General features: G+C 44.1%; 2 protein-coding genes across 7 annotated transcripts; one reads left to right on the top strand and one right to left on the bottom strand.

Moving 5' to 3' along the window:
* On the bottom strand, nucleotides 290-7,603 carry LOC8059619 (PAN domain-containing protein At5g03700). Its single transcript, XM_002452148.2, has 2 exons — nucleotides 7,400-7,603; nucleotides 290-1,885 (listed from the first exon to the last, which is right to left on the bottom strand). Exons 1-2 carry the CDS (start codon nucleotides 7,601-7,603, stop codon nucleotides 290-292), a joined length of 1,800 nt encoding a protein of 599 aa, XP_002452193.2.
* Nucleotides 7,919-15,322, top strand: LOC8059618 (serine/threonine-protein kinase CTR1). 6 transcript variants are annotated; one of them, XM_021459884.1, is made up of 18 exons: nucleotides 7,919-8,676; nucleotides 8,765-9,063; nucleotides 9,134-9,281; nucleotides 9,695-9,798; nucleotides 10,234-10,442; nucleotides 10,525-10,666; nucleotides 10,746-10,861; nucleotides 11,089-11,129; nucleotides 11,394-11,462; nucleotides 12,107-12,207; nucleotides 12,309-12,393; nucleotides 12,872-12,970; nucleotides 13,252-13,320; nucleotides 13,414-13,545; nucleotides 13,670-13,764; nucleotides 13,857-14,016; nucleotides 14,093-14,182; nucleotides 15,095-15,322. In XM_021459884.1, exons 1-16 carry the CDS (start codon nucleotides 8,068-8,070, stop codon nucleotides 13,951-13,953), a joined length of 2,415 nt encoding a protein of 804 aa, XP_021315559.1. In that variant the 5' UTR covers nucleotides 7,919-8,067; the 3' UTR covers nucleotides 13,954-14,016; nucleotides 14,093-14,182; nucleotides 15,095-15,322. The 6 variants fall into 6 exon arrangements, with proteins under 6 accessions (XP_021315559.1, XP_021315557.1, XP_021315558.1 ...); XM_021459882.1 differs by having other exon boundaries at nucleotides 15,035-15,322; XM_021459883.1 differs by lacking the exon at nucleotides 14,093-14,182.

Here is a 15,881-nt window from a genome sequence, read left to right as displayed (position 1 = left end):
AAATACCTGGGCCTTACATGGAATTGAGCTCACATGGAATTGAGCTCAAAATACTTGGGCCTTACATGGAATTGGGCTCAATTCTAGACAAAATGCTCGGAGCCAAAATTGGATCTCTCTTTCCTTCAATCCAATCCAAACCCAACAATCGGGCACACCCGAGCGCCGCCGCCGTCCTCACCGTCCTGGTGCTCTTGGCCCTGCCTCTGTCCTCTTGTCCCAATCACGGCGGAGACATCCATGCCATCGGACAGCTCCACATCTCAGTCGCCTTCGCCTCAGGGCCTGGTTACCTTCGGAAGGAGTTGGTGAGCTCGACGGAGCTGAAGGACCCCAGGTTCTTGTACAGGCCCGGCGAGAGCCCGTCATCGGCGGCGCCCATCTGCCTTCTCGCGTCCGCGGCGGTCCGCCGCCTCCTGACCCACACCCTGTACGCCCCGAACGCAGCAGCAGCGACCACCGCCGCGACGCCGACAACAAGCAGCGCCGCCTTGACCCCGCTCGCGCGCCCACCGCCGTGTCTTCCTTCCTCCTCCAGGCTCCTGACCTTGAAGTAGCCCATCTTCCTGTCGTCGCCCGCCACCAGAAGCTGCGCCGGGTAGTCCATGATGTAGCAGAATCCGGTCCCGTTGCTGTACACCGCGCCCCAGCAGCTGCAGTTGCGCTCGCACCGCGCCTCGCAGTCCGTCGCCGACGCCGCCTGCTCGGACCACAGCAGCTCCTTGTTCGCCGGCTCCACGCCCTGCCGCCGCACCGCCCAGTACAGCCCGCCGACTTCCCCGCCCGTGGTGCCGCAAAGGCTGCTGCTCCCGATCCCGACGGCGCAGCCCGAGCCATCGGTCGCGTTGGCCAGGCACTCGCAGCGGCCGCTGGGCTCCGCGCAGATGCTGTAGGCGCCGCAGGTGGTGGGCCGCTGGCATGGGTCGTTGATGGCAGTGTAGTCGAGGGCCCACCGGGCGCCGTCCCAGTAGTAGGCGCGGAGGTTGCCGCTGGGCTCCAGAGTCATGCGGCGGAGGGCGCGGACGCCGCGGTTGAAGGTGTCGAAGGAGAGCACGTCGGCGGGTGGCCCCTCCCTCTGGTACATGGCGAGGAAGCCGTCGGGCTCCACGCGCGCGTAGGTCGGGCCGCCGCCGGCCACGATCTGGGCCTTGGCCTCCATCGCCGTGTGCCTGAAGTACATGGCGGCAGCGACGCCGCCGCCCGAAGACGGCGGCGGCGGCGGCGGCTCGATGTAGAGCCCGAAGTAATTGGTCCCCAGCCGCATGGCGAAGCGCCGGTCCAAGGAGTAAAGCGTCGTCGCGGAGGTGAAGTTCTGGCCCTGGACGATGGTCTCCGACGGGTAGTCGAAGCTCTGCCACACGACGTCGGGCGAACTGGCACCGGTTCTCTGGATTTGGAGGTTGGACGTGTTGAGGAGGACGGCGCGGTCGCCGGCCGAGGCAGAGGTGGACCAGAGCACCTTGTTGGACGCGCTGTTGGTGAGGACGAGGCCGCCGTCGAAGGAGAGGGAGGCGGGTGTAGACCATGGCGCGAGGCGGTCGGGGATTGCGCGCCAGAGCGGGAAGGCAGACGGGAGGTGGAGGACGGCGAGGTCCAGCATGGTGGAGTTGACGCGGAGGAAGCCGAGCGCGAAGACGCCGGTGGGGTCGGCGAGCACTGGCTTGAACTGCGAGTAGGACTGGTCGTGGGCGACGGAGAAGCCTTGGCGCAGCTCCTGCGCCGCGGCCGCCGCTGCCTCGCCGGCGGCGCCGCAGCCGGTCAAAGAAGATATCAGCGCCGCCGCAGCCACGCACTGCACCAGTACAAGATGAATCCTTCCCATCACTGCTTCCATGTTAGCAGTCGATGGTCCGTAGTCTTTTGAGATCGGATTCTTGCGTGGATTCTTGAAAAGCAGATGAATTTTAACCAGCACAAGGCGGTGGCTACTGATCGAATCAGTGACGGACGAGGAGGAGCAGACAAGAGCCGGGAATATTTATTTGTCCAGTGACCATTGGAATGGTGGGGTGGCCGCTGGCCCTGTGAGCTACCAGCCTACACTGAATTGAGCATTGAGCACCGAGGACACTGAATTGATTAGTACTCCGTATTTGGCTTCTTCTTGTCCATGAGATTACGATCGGCAGCACGCATTTATATATACTCCTTCAGATTGCCTACTTGCAGTAGGACAGCAGGACTTGCCACCAATCATAAGATAAACAACAGCGGCGCTCGACGAGTATATAAATCATGATGCACTTGGGACTTGGCAGTGTGTCTCCTACGGAGTACTATATTTGGTATAACATATTCATTTATCCTCTTTCAGAATTAAGTTGACTACTGGAATTTGGGATATGTCTACATAAGGCCATCAACACATGATTCTTCATGTATCCACGCAAATGGAGATCCGTCGACGATCTGCACGTCTTCATCCACATGAGCTTGATGAATCAGGCTGCTAACCGGATGATGAGTTGACACCTTGAAGCTTGCACGAACAGGAAGTAGTACATACATATATAAAATACGATATTGCTAGAACACTTGGTTGATTCTTAGCTTTCCTCTAAATTAGTGGCAAGTGGCATAACCACTGGTTAATTAGCAGTTTATATATCAAACCAAATCTGCACAGCAATATAATCCGGTTGCTCAACCATCAAGCTGGATGCAAAATGGTATGGTACTTTCTCATTTTTTATTTCGGTCCAAGAAGTTTCAACTGAAAGTCTGAAAGCCTGTCCACCTGTTATCTTCTGCAGTACTGTATTATTGTAAACTGGTGATCATGTTGGCCACAACGGACAATTATACTCGACACCATGTTCATACCAACCGTGCGGAGTACATTGTTTTTGTTGACTGCCGGGGCATGTTGCACGTAGCAAACTTGAACAAGCCTCCTTGATTTGACTAGGGATGCCATCCTACCCGATTTTCAGTGTCATCTCGAACAAGATGCATGCTTCACTTCACAGGTCAAAATTAAATCCTTCTGGTGATGAGAGATTTGGTTGCATGGGTTTTCGTTTTGTTTGTTGATGCTTTCCATTCCTCAACCTGTTCGCTTGGCTAATATGTTGTTTCTTCCATTTCTTTTTATTTTCTATAGCTCACTAGGTGTGTATATATAGAGAGTTCAACATGCAGATGTTCAGACTCTTAATGCCCTTCTTTAAATGTTGTTTGCACAATGCAGATACTTCTCGCAGTGTTCTGAATCATAGCGCACGTGTTTCGATCAGTGCTTCCTTAAGTACCTTCGGCTCAGGGACAATAAGAAGTCAAATAAAGCAAGCGTGCCTACTGGTAAAAGAAAATTATCTTGACTGGATAGTGACATTAGCATCATAAAAGTGGTGTTTGGCTCTGAATGTGCACTGCTGCGTTGCAAAGGTATTATTGGTCCAGCTCATGATCTGCAAAGATAATGGCTAGTCCACTGCTATGGAAAAATGCTAGCCGACTTTCTTTCAAAAAAAAAAAAAAAACTAGCCGACGCATTTTTTTAGTTCCCTGTCCTTCAAATAAAGTCAACTTCTGGATGCCTGTCACTGACTGTGAGCAACACATGCCAGAGAGAGCCCCATGCCTACGATATCTTCCTGCAGATCCACCCATTATTTGGTCAAAACTGAGAAGCCGTGCAGCTGTGCTGGCGTTTGTGTCAACTCCATTTTTTCTAGACCTGGTTTGCATCACCGTACCCACTATGCAACCTCTGTTGACTAGTGGCTGCACATGTTGCATCATAAAAGGGCAGCTCACCCTCACACCTGTAGTACAAATTTGCACTTGCTGCTGCTGGTTGTGGTTGCCGCTACAGCAGTTGAGCTGCCAACCGCCCGCTGGGCTGTTGATTCAGCCACGATCAACAGGTGAGACAGGTATGCCTATTCTTACCCCGCGCGTCAGCATTGTAGGCCGTTGGCTCATGGATGTCATCTCCTTGGTTCCTTGGTCCAGTGAAGCCGGGCTCGAGCCTCGATCGACATTGAGCTACACTACAGCTGAGAGATTCATAGCAAACTAATAAACTTAGTTATTATTAACTCATTATCTAATTTGGTGTAGATAATGGGATAGTTGTTATCTAAAGGTCCAACTAGTTTATTATCTATAAGACTATAACTATTGGGATCCAAAAGAGATAGATAACTACTGCATATTGAGATCCAAACAGACCCTTACAGTGTATACTCTAATAATTTCGGTGGGCAATCTAGTGAACTGAATTACGCTCGTAGAGGGACGGAAACAAACAATGATCGGACTGCTGTGATATATATTACCACTGCAAGTTTTTTTTTTTTGAGACAGAAAGCACAGGCAGTACTTTATCCTTTTTAATTGTCTTTTGGAGTAACGGGTGCACTTTGTTATACAGTACATGTTTTTTTTCTCGATCACGCAAAAAGTTTGCGCGTTTTTGTATTAAGAGAAATGATAAAAGTTTTTACACTACGGTCAGATTCAGAATATGAAGCAACAAACACCGGCCCGACCCCTAGCACTAGAACTACTAATGTACTACTCCCTGCATTAAACTTCCAAGACCCTTGGCACCGGCTTCCACCTAGAGTTCGCCTTGGTGCTTGATGGAGGCCACTAGCTGCGTTGATTGTGTCACTGCGCCGCAGAAGAGCCGAGCATTTCTCTCTTTCCAGATGTCCCAAGCCACAAGAGCGAAGATGGAGTCTACCCTTTGCTTGGACTCGCTCGCCCAGAGGCCGCGCCAAACCTCTCACCAGTCCACGAGTACATGTTTTTTTTTTTAACTTCACTTTGTTATACATGTTGACATCTCTTTTTTTTTTAGCATACATGTTGACATCTCTTGGAGATACCTTTCGGCAAGCCTGAAGAGGATGAATGCGTATGCGATGGAGAATTTCGTGTGCGTCAGGATCCTCTCTAGATCTGCTCAATGTCAACGGTGTTAAATGCTAACCACGTCTCCGCAGAGATTTTTTGACTTGCTTTAGGCCTTGTTTAGTTCGCAAAAGTTTTCAAGATTTTCCGTCACATCGAATCTTTGGTCGTATGCATGGAGCATTAAATATAGATGAAAATAAAAACTAACTGCACAGTTTACCTGTAATTTGTGAGATGAATCTTTTGAGCCTAGTTACTCTGTGATTGGACAATGTTTGTCAAATAAAAACGAAATGCTACAGTAGCCAAAAACAAAAATTTTTGCCAACTAAACAAGGCCTAATATATCAACCTTTTTCATCATTTTCGTTACTTCGTTATCAAGATGGTTGGAAGCTCGGAAGTACATGCATGGCTTCTTCACTCCTTTTCGGGCTGGTCGGGAAAAACGGCTGATGTTTTTTTCTTTATTATTGTGTAATATTTTTAAAATCTAAAAATCCAGAGAGAAATCACACAATCACTAGGGACTAGGGAGCGAACAAGACTCATTGTTGCAATCTTTTTTCTCATATAGTCATCCCACTCTACCTTCCAAATTATATATAGTTCATCATTTTGACTGTATTCTTAGTCATAGTTATATAAATTTGACTAAGTTCAAATATATTAACATTTATAAGTTCAAAGAAAATGTTCTATTAAAATATCGAAATATATTTTATGGAGAGGTTAATAAAATTAGTTTGATGTTCTAACGTTGGTGTAATTTTTCTATAAACTTATGTCATGTTTGGATGAATAAAATAAGTTGTCAGCTGCTAAAAAACAAAAACTCAATTGATGTTGATCCAAATAGCCCAAGTCTAGCATATAGACATTTTTGAACTATTCGATCACCCACTTATTAAAAATTATTAGTTGATTCCCTCCAACTGTTAGGCCTAGTTCAGCTAATCCAAACGAGACTCTAGTCAAAGTTAAAAAAGGTGACTGTTTGGGATTGCTCCACAAACTCTGCTCTATAAACTCCACTATGGAGCAGCTCTACAAAAAACTGAAGTTTGTGGAGTACCTCTTTAGGTGCTCTCACAACTCCATTCTTTTTCCTCGAACTGAGTGCGTGGAGCTGAAACCGTTTGGCTAAAAAATATGGAGCGGAGCTGAAAAACATGAAGCAGAGCAGTCCCAAACACCCCTTAGTCCAAAAGAAAAATTGAGCTAGAGAAAAGTACTCCCTCCATATTCTTTTGTAAGGCTTATTATCAGTATATTTTTCATCTATATGCTCTAACATAGGGTATTGCAGCAGTGCCAAGGCAACCATTAAGAGTTGTACATTAATCAAGCATGGGCAACGGTCAATGGAACACGGTATCTGGTGGACAACTAATCAATCATGATGTGATCTTTGTATCTGGATTGAACGTTGGAACTCTGCACGTATAATAAAACAATATGGAGAGACACTGGATTTTTTGTCTAGTGGTAGGAAGAAAAAAGAACAAAGAAACGGTTTTTGCGTGTGACGATGTGAGAAAAGAAGGAAGCATTTCTCAGTCGTGCCCTTATTACGAAGGAAAAATACACTTGGGCCTGGGCCACTGTTCGTATCATGCTTTGTTGTGCTGACATATGCCAAAGCTAACTAATATGCTTGAGGTCATTTCGGCCTAGTCCAGTATTAGAATCTGTCCAAATATGTTCCACTGTTGACCAAACCCAAAATTTCTCTGAAAAGCCTAATTCTATACTATCTCTATCCTTAAAAAAATGCAACTATGGGTTACATGTCATTTAAAATAGTTCACATTTGATCAGATTTCTAGTAAATAGTATTCATATCTATGACTTTAAATTAATTTATTGTGAAAATACATTTCATACTTAATTTAATGATATTTATTTAATATCATAAATGTTGATACTTTTTATGTAAAACTTAAGAAATAAAAACATGACATTTGTGTTAAAAATATATTTTTTATGAGACGACAGAGGGAGTACTCCGTCTGTCCCCGAAAAACATGGTGGGATTACCAAGAAAAGGGGACCCGTAATTCTTTTCTTAGTCCATCGAACAATCTAAAATTCATTCAAGGGAAATAATATTACTTAATTCATCCCGAATAAATATAAGACGTTTGACTTTTTGACACTAAGTTTGACCGCTCATCTTATTTAAAATTTTGTGCAAAATATAATTTTTTGTCATGTCTTGGTTTATTAATAAAAGTTCTTCAAGAATGACTTAAATTTAACTATATTTGTATACATATTTTTGAATAAAACAAGTGATCAAACTTAACGTTAAAAAGTCAAACATCTTATAATTTGTGATGAAGGGAGTAATATTTATGACATTGAATATGTATATAATGAAAATATATTGCTTCACAAACGTAATGATTTGTTTGACAATGTAAATATTAATAACTATTTCTGTTAATTTAGACAAATCTATAAGAAAGCTGGTTTAGTAGTAAATGCAAAATATTGTTGCGAAGGTCCACCTTGGAGACGAATTGCTCACCGTCCACGAGGGCAGCCAGTTGGCAGCAAGTGGCACTGTGGCAGAGGCGGGTTTTCTCGTCGGAGCACGAGGCGCGGCTAGCGAGAGCGATGCATGCACCTGACGGTCCTTTGATGATGGGCACTCCCACTTGCCCATTCCGCCGGTCGAGTCCTCGTCACCCTCCGGGTCTCCGTCTCGTGCCGTGTCTACCTGCCGCCGCATCGCGCTGCCCCGGGACCGGGACCCGAATAACCCGAGTGCGGACTGCCTGCCGCCTGCCTCCTCCTCCTCCTCCTCTTTCCTTTCGACGTGCTCCGAGAATCCCAAACCCGCCGCCGCGTGCCGTGTGCTGTGCGCGCTCCACCCGGCAGGCACCCCCGCTCCTCGACGCGACTCCCCAGTCCCCACTGGCCACCAGTCCTCCGTCCATCCACGAGTCAGCGTGTCCCCTCTCCCTCACATGCGGATGCGGGCGGCGGCGGCGCCCAAGGGCGAACTATTACTAGTAGTTGCAGAAGACTTGCAGTAAAAAGGGCACGCAAAAAGCGAGCGAGCGAGCGCCCGCACGCCACGACCCACGAGAGCGATCGACGGATCGGCCGATGCGGAGGACCTAGCAGCGGGCGCCGCCCCGCCCGCCGCGACCTCCATCTGCACCAGCGCCGCACGCCACGGCCAGTCGCCAGATGATGAAGGATGCCAAGTGGCCGCACGCGGCGGCGAGCGTCGGTGGGAGGCGAGGGCCGGGCCCCTCCGCCGCCTCATCATCATCCGCCGCGGGGCCGTCGTACACCCTCCTCGCGTCCTCCCCGCCCACCACCGCCAGCAACGACGGCTGCTCGCCGCACTACCCTCCCGCGCCCGCGTCCGACGACGACGGGCCCTCCTCGTTCGACGCGTCCGTCGCTGCCGCGAAGCTTCCGTTCCAGCACCAGCCGCACAGGAACAGCCCCCAACTCGGTGTCGCGGATTGGCTGCGGCTGCAGCGGCAGTCCAGCGGGAGCAGCGTTGGGGCCGACGACGGCGAGGTATCCTCCACCGTCTCCTCCACCTTGGCCAACGCCGCAGAGTACAGGGACAACAAGGGCGACGCGGACCGCCCGCCGAGCAGCAGCAGCAAGAGCTGGGCGCAGCAGGCGGAGGAGGCCTACCATCTCCAGCTGGCCCTCGCGCTCCGCCTCTGCTCCGAGGCCTCCTCCGCCACGGACCCCAACTTCCTCGACTCCTCCACCGCCGCCGCCGCCGACCACCTCCAGCACATTGCATCGCCTCAATCCCTCTCCCACCGCTTCTGGGTCTGCACATTTCTCTCCCTCTCTTACTACCGCTTCCTGAAATGCGGCGAATGTCTGAGTTCTCCGAGTGACCCCGCGTCATTCGCAGGTCAACGGCAGCTTGTCCTACTCCGACAAGGTCCCGGATGGCTTCTACCTCATCCAGGGGATGGATCCCTTCATATGGACGCTCTGCAACGACGTGCACGACGGCGGCCGCGTCCCCTCCATTGAGTCTCTCAAGGCTGTCAATCCCACCGATTCTGCCATCGAGGTGGTCATCGTAGATAAAGTAGCGGACTATGACCTGAGGCAGCTGATAAGCATGGCCATTGACGTTTCTCGGAACCGTGCCGACTCCAAGGAGATCGCCACTCGACTCGCTGCCGTCGTGTCCACAAAGATGGGGTGAGTAATGCAACTGCATTTCTCGTTTGGTGTACTTGCTGTCTATCTTACGTGCACATTTCCGTCGAAGGGGATCACTAGCAGCTACCGAGGAACACGAGCTGGGTCCCCGGTGGAGAGACTCTGTTGGGTTCCTGAAGATTAGCTCAGGGTCTGTTGTACTTCCCATCGGAAAGTTATCAATTGGCTTTTGCTGCCACCGAGCATTACTGTTCAAGGTGATCTTGCTTCTTGCTCGTACATTGTGTACTGAGCAGATGCTGACATGTCACTCCATTCACAATATATTATGACATAGTATTGAAACATAGTATTTGTCTTAATTATTTCTTTGCAAAGATTCTAAGCTGGCCTTGTGTGGCATTCTCGTTCTCTCTGAGCTGGCCTTGTGTGGCATTCTCGTTCTCTCTGAGCTGGCCTTGTGTGGCATTCTCGTTCTATCTGAAAAGCTCATATCATGAATAATTTTTCTAGTGTTAATCCAATCATATTAATCTTTTATAAGGAGAAAAGCTGCTCCACCTTGAAGTATCATATATGATTCACTATTTTGTTTATCATCACCCTATTTTTGTCAATTTCATTTTCTTGCATTGATCCTGCCTGCTTTCCTTGCGAGCAAAACAAAAAGACCCTGGCGGACTCCATCAATCTGCCCTGTCGCATTGTGAAGGGATGCAAATACTGCAAAGCTGGTGCTGCCAATTCTTGCTTGGTGCGCTTTGGTCATGACAGGTTGTATCCTTTCAAATGAACTTTACTCTTAGTACTATTTCGAACTATAACAAAGATGAGAATAACAGAATACTTAAGTGAAAGTTATGGTACTCTTATTTTGTGCACTTGGTGAAAGTTCTCAAGTATATCTGAAAATCTTGAAAATGAAAGATATAATTGACATGCATAATGCATTTCCCAGATAACTGACTTTGCAGTGATACATAAGCATGAAGCTGGTCCTGCTGATATCACACTCTTTTCTCAACTGTTTAAAACTTTGGAGGATAAGATGGATACAAAAATGTAGCAGTCATTCTTGAAGAAATTTAGATGGACATTCTAATTTTAACATATTTTCACCAGATTTTATTTTGTTCATGTTGCAGCTGTCAATTTTGGCAGATGTAGACGGTGCTTAATCAGTTATTGACTTTTTTTTTTCTGATACAGGGAATATCTAATTGATTTAATTGGGAACCCAGGATTCTTATCTGAACCTGACTCCCTCTTGAATGGACTATCATCCATCTCTGTTTCTTCACCATTGCGCCCACCAAAACATGACTCAGCTGACATTTCTGATAATTTTAAGTTGTTGGCCAAGCAATATTTCCGTGATTGTCAATCGTTAAATCTCATGTTCAGTGACCCAGCAGCTGGTATCTCTCTGCACACTGAACAATATAAGATTCAGGATCTCTTGGAAATGTCATCTGATATATATACATTGAATAATTTTAGGAACGGTTATCGACTTAGATGAGGCTATGGGATCAAATCTAGGTCCAAACTCATCACATGCAACAAACAGTGATTGTCAAGCTACCTTTAAGGCTGGTACTCAACGCGGTAGTCAAGATGGGAATTTTATAATGCAGAGGAGGTACTCAGATAAGATTCTATCTAAAAAGTAAGGTTGATTTTTCAATATCCAAAGTTGATTTTATTAAAAACATTTCCAGTTCCCCAGAGGATACTCAATCTGGACTAAGTGATCCCTTTAGCGATATGTCCCTTGAGATAGAAGACTTGATTATCCCATGGAGTGAGCTTGTTCTGAAAGAGAAAATTGGTGCAGGTGTGTTTCTTCCTGAATTCTGTACTTACCAGCTGTATTTAGGTTTTTATCCTCCATTGTTACAGTATAACAATATACACTTTTCTATTGCATTATGTCTACTCTTTTAGCCAAAGTTTAATTGTTTAGCTGAATCGAGGTTTTCAGGTCCTGTAGACCAACAATAAGTCATCTTTTGAAAATTTAAATGTTGTGTCTATTTTTATACTAATGAGGAAAAGTTCCAGGTTCTTTTGGTACTGTGCACCGTGCAGATTGGAATGATTCGGTATGTTTTTTGTCACTTATCACAAGCATGTTTTTGCAGTTCGAGATAATGGATACTCTATCTCGGTAGAGACATAAACACATTATTTTAATATGGGACATTTTAATTATGTTGTTACAAAACAAGGTATTCAGCTGCTTATATTAGTCAGCATTTTTTAATAAACACCAGTGTCCTGAATTTATCACTATCAATCTATTATTTACAGTAGTAGTCTGAGAAGGATGGAAGGGTTCAATTAACGGGGCTAATTCTTTAACCCAGGATGTCGCAGTAAAGATTCTAATGGAGCAGGACTTCCACCCAGAGCGTCTCAAAGAATTTTTGAGAGAGGTATAACTACGAGATAGCATTTTGTGCACATATCAGTCACAAGTTCCCGCTGAACTTTTTCTCATGGTAGCTTTGCAGCTTAAGAAACAGTGTTCTGAATATGTCGTACTATAAATGGATTATGCAATGTAATAATGTACCCTATATATGACTAGATGCTTATTCAGATTAAATTTTGTGTCCATAGAAATCAATGTCCAGAGGATTCTTCAAACATTGTATACTTACACTGTTGCCTCATTGAAGAACTATAAATATGCATTGCTGTAGCATTTCGATGTTCATTTGTCATTTACTGTCATGGGCAGCCAACGCCTGGGCTGACGGGCTGATAGTTTGGCCCAGTTATCTTTATCTTTATAAGTTTAGTTATCTTTGTATTTGCAACTTATTTAGTCCCAAATAGGTTATTTAACAAAAGAGGTGAAGTAGAAGGGACATAAAAATATGTAGACTCTATTGATATAATGAAGCAATGAATTATGAAGAAACAATTCTAGTCTCCCTCAATCTCTCAAGCTCTTGGCAAAGCATAAGGCCTAGTTATCCCAAAATACCTAAGCTCTTGGCAAAGCATAAGGCCTAGTTATCTCCCAAATATCCATCACCATTACATTTACTGTGTTGAGGATTCTTCTGTGTAGGTTGCAATTATGAGAAGTTTGCGTCATCCGAACATCGTTCTTCTTATGGGTGCTGTCACTCAGCCACCTAACCTTTCAATTGTGACTGAATACCTGTCAAGGTGTGTTTTACTTTCTGATTACTTTTTCAAACATACTATCTGCACGCCCCTAGAGCTATTCCAAGGTTCCAGGACTCAACCTGTTTATTTCCTATGTGCAGAGGTAGCCTGTACAGACTTTTACACAGGCATGGTGCAAGGGAAAATCTGGATGAGCGGCGCCGCTTGAGTATGGCTTTCGACGTGGTAAAGAACTTGTTTAAATAACGCTTACTGAAACTGTGGAGTATAGTGGAGATGTGGGTTTATAGTGAACGACATATTTGCAGGCACAACATGTTTGATTAGATTTTCATAAGCATGAAGCTATCAATTTTGGGTTTTATGTGCATCTTAAGTCCTTGAGTGATCAAAATGAAAGATGGTTAAAATGCAACAAAAAAAATCATACATGAAAACTGAATTATATTGGCACTGTAGAGCATGGCTATGTACTATAAGCTGTAGGCGACCATAGAGGGTCATGGAAGGGTACACTACACTGCTATGGTACTGTTGTTGTGCAGCAGTGTGTTGCTGCCATTGCTATCGGGGCTATGGCACCGCTATAGTAGGCTGTTCGGAAGGATATGTACTTTCTTCAATAAAGTCGACATTGACCTTTCAGTTGAAATTCAAGCAATCGTCGTTTAATACTCTATTGTTTGTGATCTTCTATGAACAGGCAAAAGGGATGAATTATCTTCATAAGCGTAATCCTCCAATAGTCCACCGGGATCTAAAGTCTCCAAACCTGTTGGTTGACAAAAAGTACACTGTGAAAGTATGAAATTTCTGATTTTGCTTTTACTTTCATTAGGAAAAGAACTTGCCTTCAGTGACTTAATGATCGCAGTAATAAAATTTATAACTTTATGATTCTTCATTTATATTTGTGTAATATTCTTGTTACAAGCTATAGAAAAAAAAGATAGAGAGGATAAAGTGCAGTGTATTTTGATGACCCTTAGAATGCCCTTTTTCTAATATGATCATTTGCTACCAGTGTAATATCATGTCTTCTCTTCGAACTACCTTAACTGAAGTACTCCTGCTATTCTGCAGGTCTGTGACTTTGGTCTCTCCAGATTGAAGGCAAACACATTTCTGTCTTCCAAGACTGCAGCAGGGACTGTAAGTTGTATTGTTTTATTGTTCTGTTTAGTATATTTTGTTTTGTTATGAAATCTATGTGGCTTAAGTGTTATTCTGTGTCATGTTTTCTAGCCTGAGTGGATGGCGCCAGAAGTTCTTCGTGACGAGCCCTCAAATGAGAAGTCTGATGTCTACAGCTTCGGTGTTATCCTATGGGAGATTATGACATTGCAGCAGCCATGGAGTAATTTAAATCCAGCACAGGTTTGTGTCTCATGCTTTATGTATCACAGTATCACACTGACGTTTTCTAGCTTCAGATAGACCTCATTGAGCAAATCCTTAAGTTCTATCTTTTTTGTTTTAAAAAAAATAACTTTACTTGCAGGTCGTAGCAGCTGTTGGTTTCAAGGGACGAAGGCTTGATATCCCAAGCAGTGTTGATCCGAAAGTGGCGGCAGTAATTGAGTCCTGCTGGGCCAGGTATCTAATACTTAACATACCTGCTATTATGCATCTTCTCATTACTCAACTATCAAAGTTATTTTGATGGACCATTTTATTTGTGTTCTCAGAGAACCCTGGAGACGACCCTCTTTTGCCAGTATCATGGAATCCCTGAAACCTCTCATCAAGACATTACCACCCAATCAACTACTGGAGGAAAATTAGTTACACTTCGCAAAAACTTCAACATCCAGTAGACACGAGCTTCTGACAGCTGAGTCAGCATAGGTGATTCTCAGTATTTATTAAGAATAGAGGTTCCAGTTATTCTTTATATTATCATTTGTGTATCAAATTTATTCAGATTATAATAGATCCTACAAACTGCCGCACTTGTCATATTCATCAAGAAAGCGGATTTCATGACATCATACTACTCCCTCCATTCCAAATTGTAAGTCATTTCAAGAATTTTGGAGAGTCAAAGCGTCTCAAGTTTGACCAAATTTATATGGTAGGATAATAACATTTATGATATCAAATTATCAACTAAGTATCATTAGATTCTTCATTAATTATATTTTCATAGTATATCTATTTGATGCCACAAAATTTTGTAATTTTTTCTATAATTTTGATCAAATTTGAGATGCTTTGACTCTAAAAGATTCTTGGAATGACTTACAATTTGGGATGGAGGGAGTATATTGTAGTGTACTCTCTCTGTCCCAAAATAAATGCATATATCCCTTTTCGAGGTCAAATTTTTTTAAAAAGTTTGACTAGCTATATAGAGAATTGTATCAATATTTGTATCTTCAAATAGGTCTTTTCAAGGTCAAATTTTTTAAAAGTTGGACTAGCTATATAGAGAATTGTATCAATATTTGTATCTTCAAATAGGTTTACTATGAAAGGATATTCCATAATAAATGTAATGATGCTTGTTACACATCATAAACATCAATACTTTTGTGTATATATTTGGTCAAGCTTAAAAAAAGTTTGACTCTTCGATAAATGAGATATGTATATTTATTTTGGGGGCAGAGGGAGTACATAGAAAAAGTAACAAGCTCCGAATAAATTCCATCACTACAGCCTTAAGTGCTTAACGTAATCTTTATTGAGCGTAGCTTGATTTCCTATCCCCGTAATTCCTTATGAGATCTTCTGTTTTTTAAACTCCTTATGGTATATTAATGTGGCACAAGAGAGTTTTATTATATATATCATGTTATTATTGCTTCCTGTGGTGGACGTTTCCTGTGACTTTGTAATAATTTATACTTATTGATGTATGTAGAGATTGGGATGTTTTCTTGTTCCATAATGGGATAAATTCAACCTTTGCTTTGGATCGCAGATCTTCAAATGCCCAAGAGTTGTTACTTTGGATTAGTGGCTTAGGATATATGGATGTAGTCATGTTATGGGCTGTATGTAGCAACTAGTTGTACCAAAAATGTTAAGTTGATGGAGAAATGTTCACTTATATTTTTCACTGATGATTTATGAGGATCCAGTGGTGGAGCTAGGATTCCCAAGTTGGGTATTCCCAACATATAAAAGATACTCCCTCAGTTCCGATTTATGAGCCACTTTGACTTTTTTGGTATGTTGAATTTGCTATGTATTTAGACCATAGTTCTTATGGCGTAAAGGCGAGTGAAGGGTCGAGATGGCGGACTAGAGGGGGTGAATAGTCCTTTCTAAAAAATATTACGTCGGCTAACCGCGGAATTAAAACTATCGGTCTAGCTAAGACTACACCCTTCTATCTAAGTTCTCTAGCACCTTGAAAAGATCCTAAACAAGCAAGCAAGGTGCTACCTTAGTAAGAGCCCACCTAACTAATTCTAGGAGCAAGGTCACACGAACATATGCCACTAGTACTTTGCAAACCAGGGAGCTCCTACATAACTAGTAAGCAAAAGCACCAAGCTCACTAGCAATGCTCAAAAACAAGGCAACCAATACCAAATTAGAGAGCGTAAATTACTTAGTTACACAAACTAAGCAATGTAACTAATAAGGTTACACAAACCGAATTAGCCACGCAAGGGAACTACTTCTAGCTACACAAGCAAGAAGTAACTAGCAAGCTACACAAGCTAAACTAATTACAAGAGCAACTACACGAGAACAAGTAT

Source organism: Sorghum bicolor, chromosome 4 (genome assembly GCF_000003195.3).
Source record: "Sorghum bicolor cultivar BTx623 chromosome 4, Sorghum_bicolor_NCBIv3, whole genome shotgun sequence".
Taxonomy (NCBI): domain Eukaryota; kingdom Viridiplantae; phylum Streptophyta; class Magnoliopsida; order Poales; family Poaceae; genus Sorghum; species Sorghum bicolor.
The sequence above is the reverse complement of the archived record's forward strand: the minus strand, read 5'-3'. Positions and strand labels throughout refer to the sequence as shown.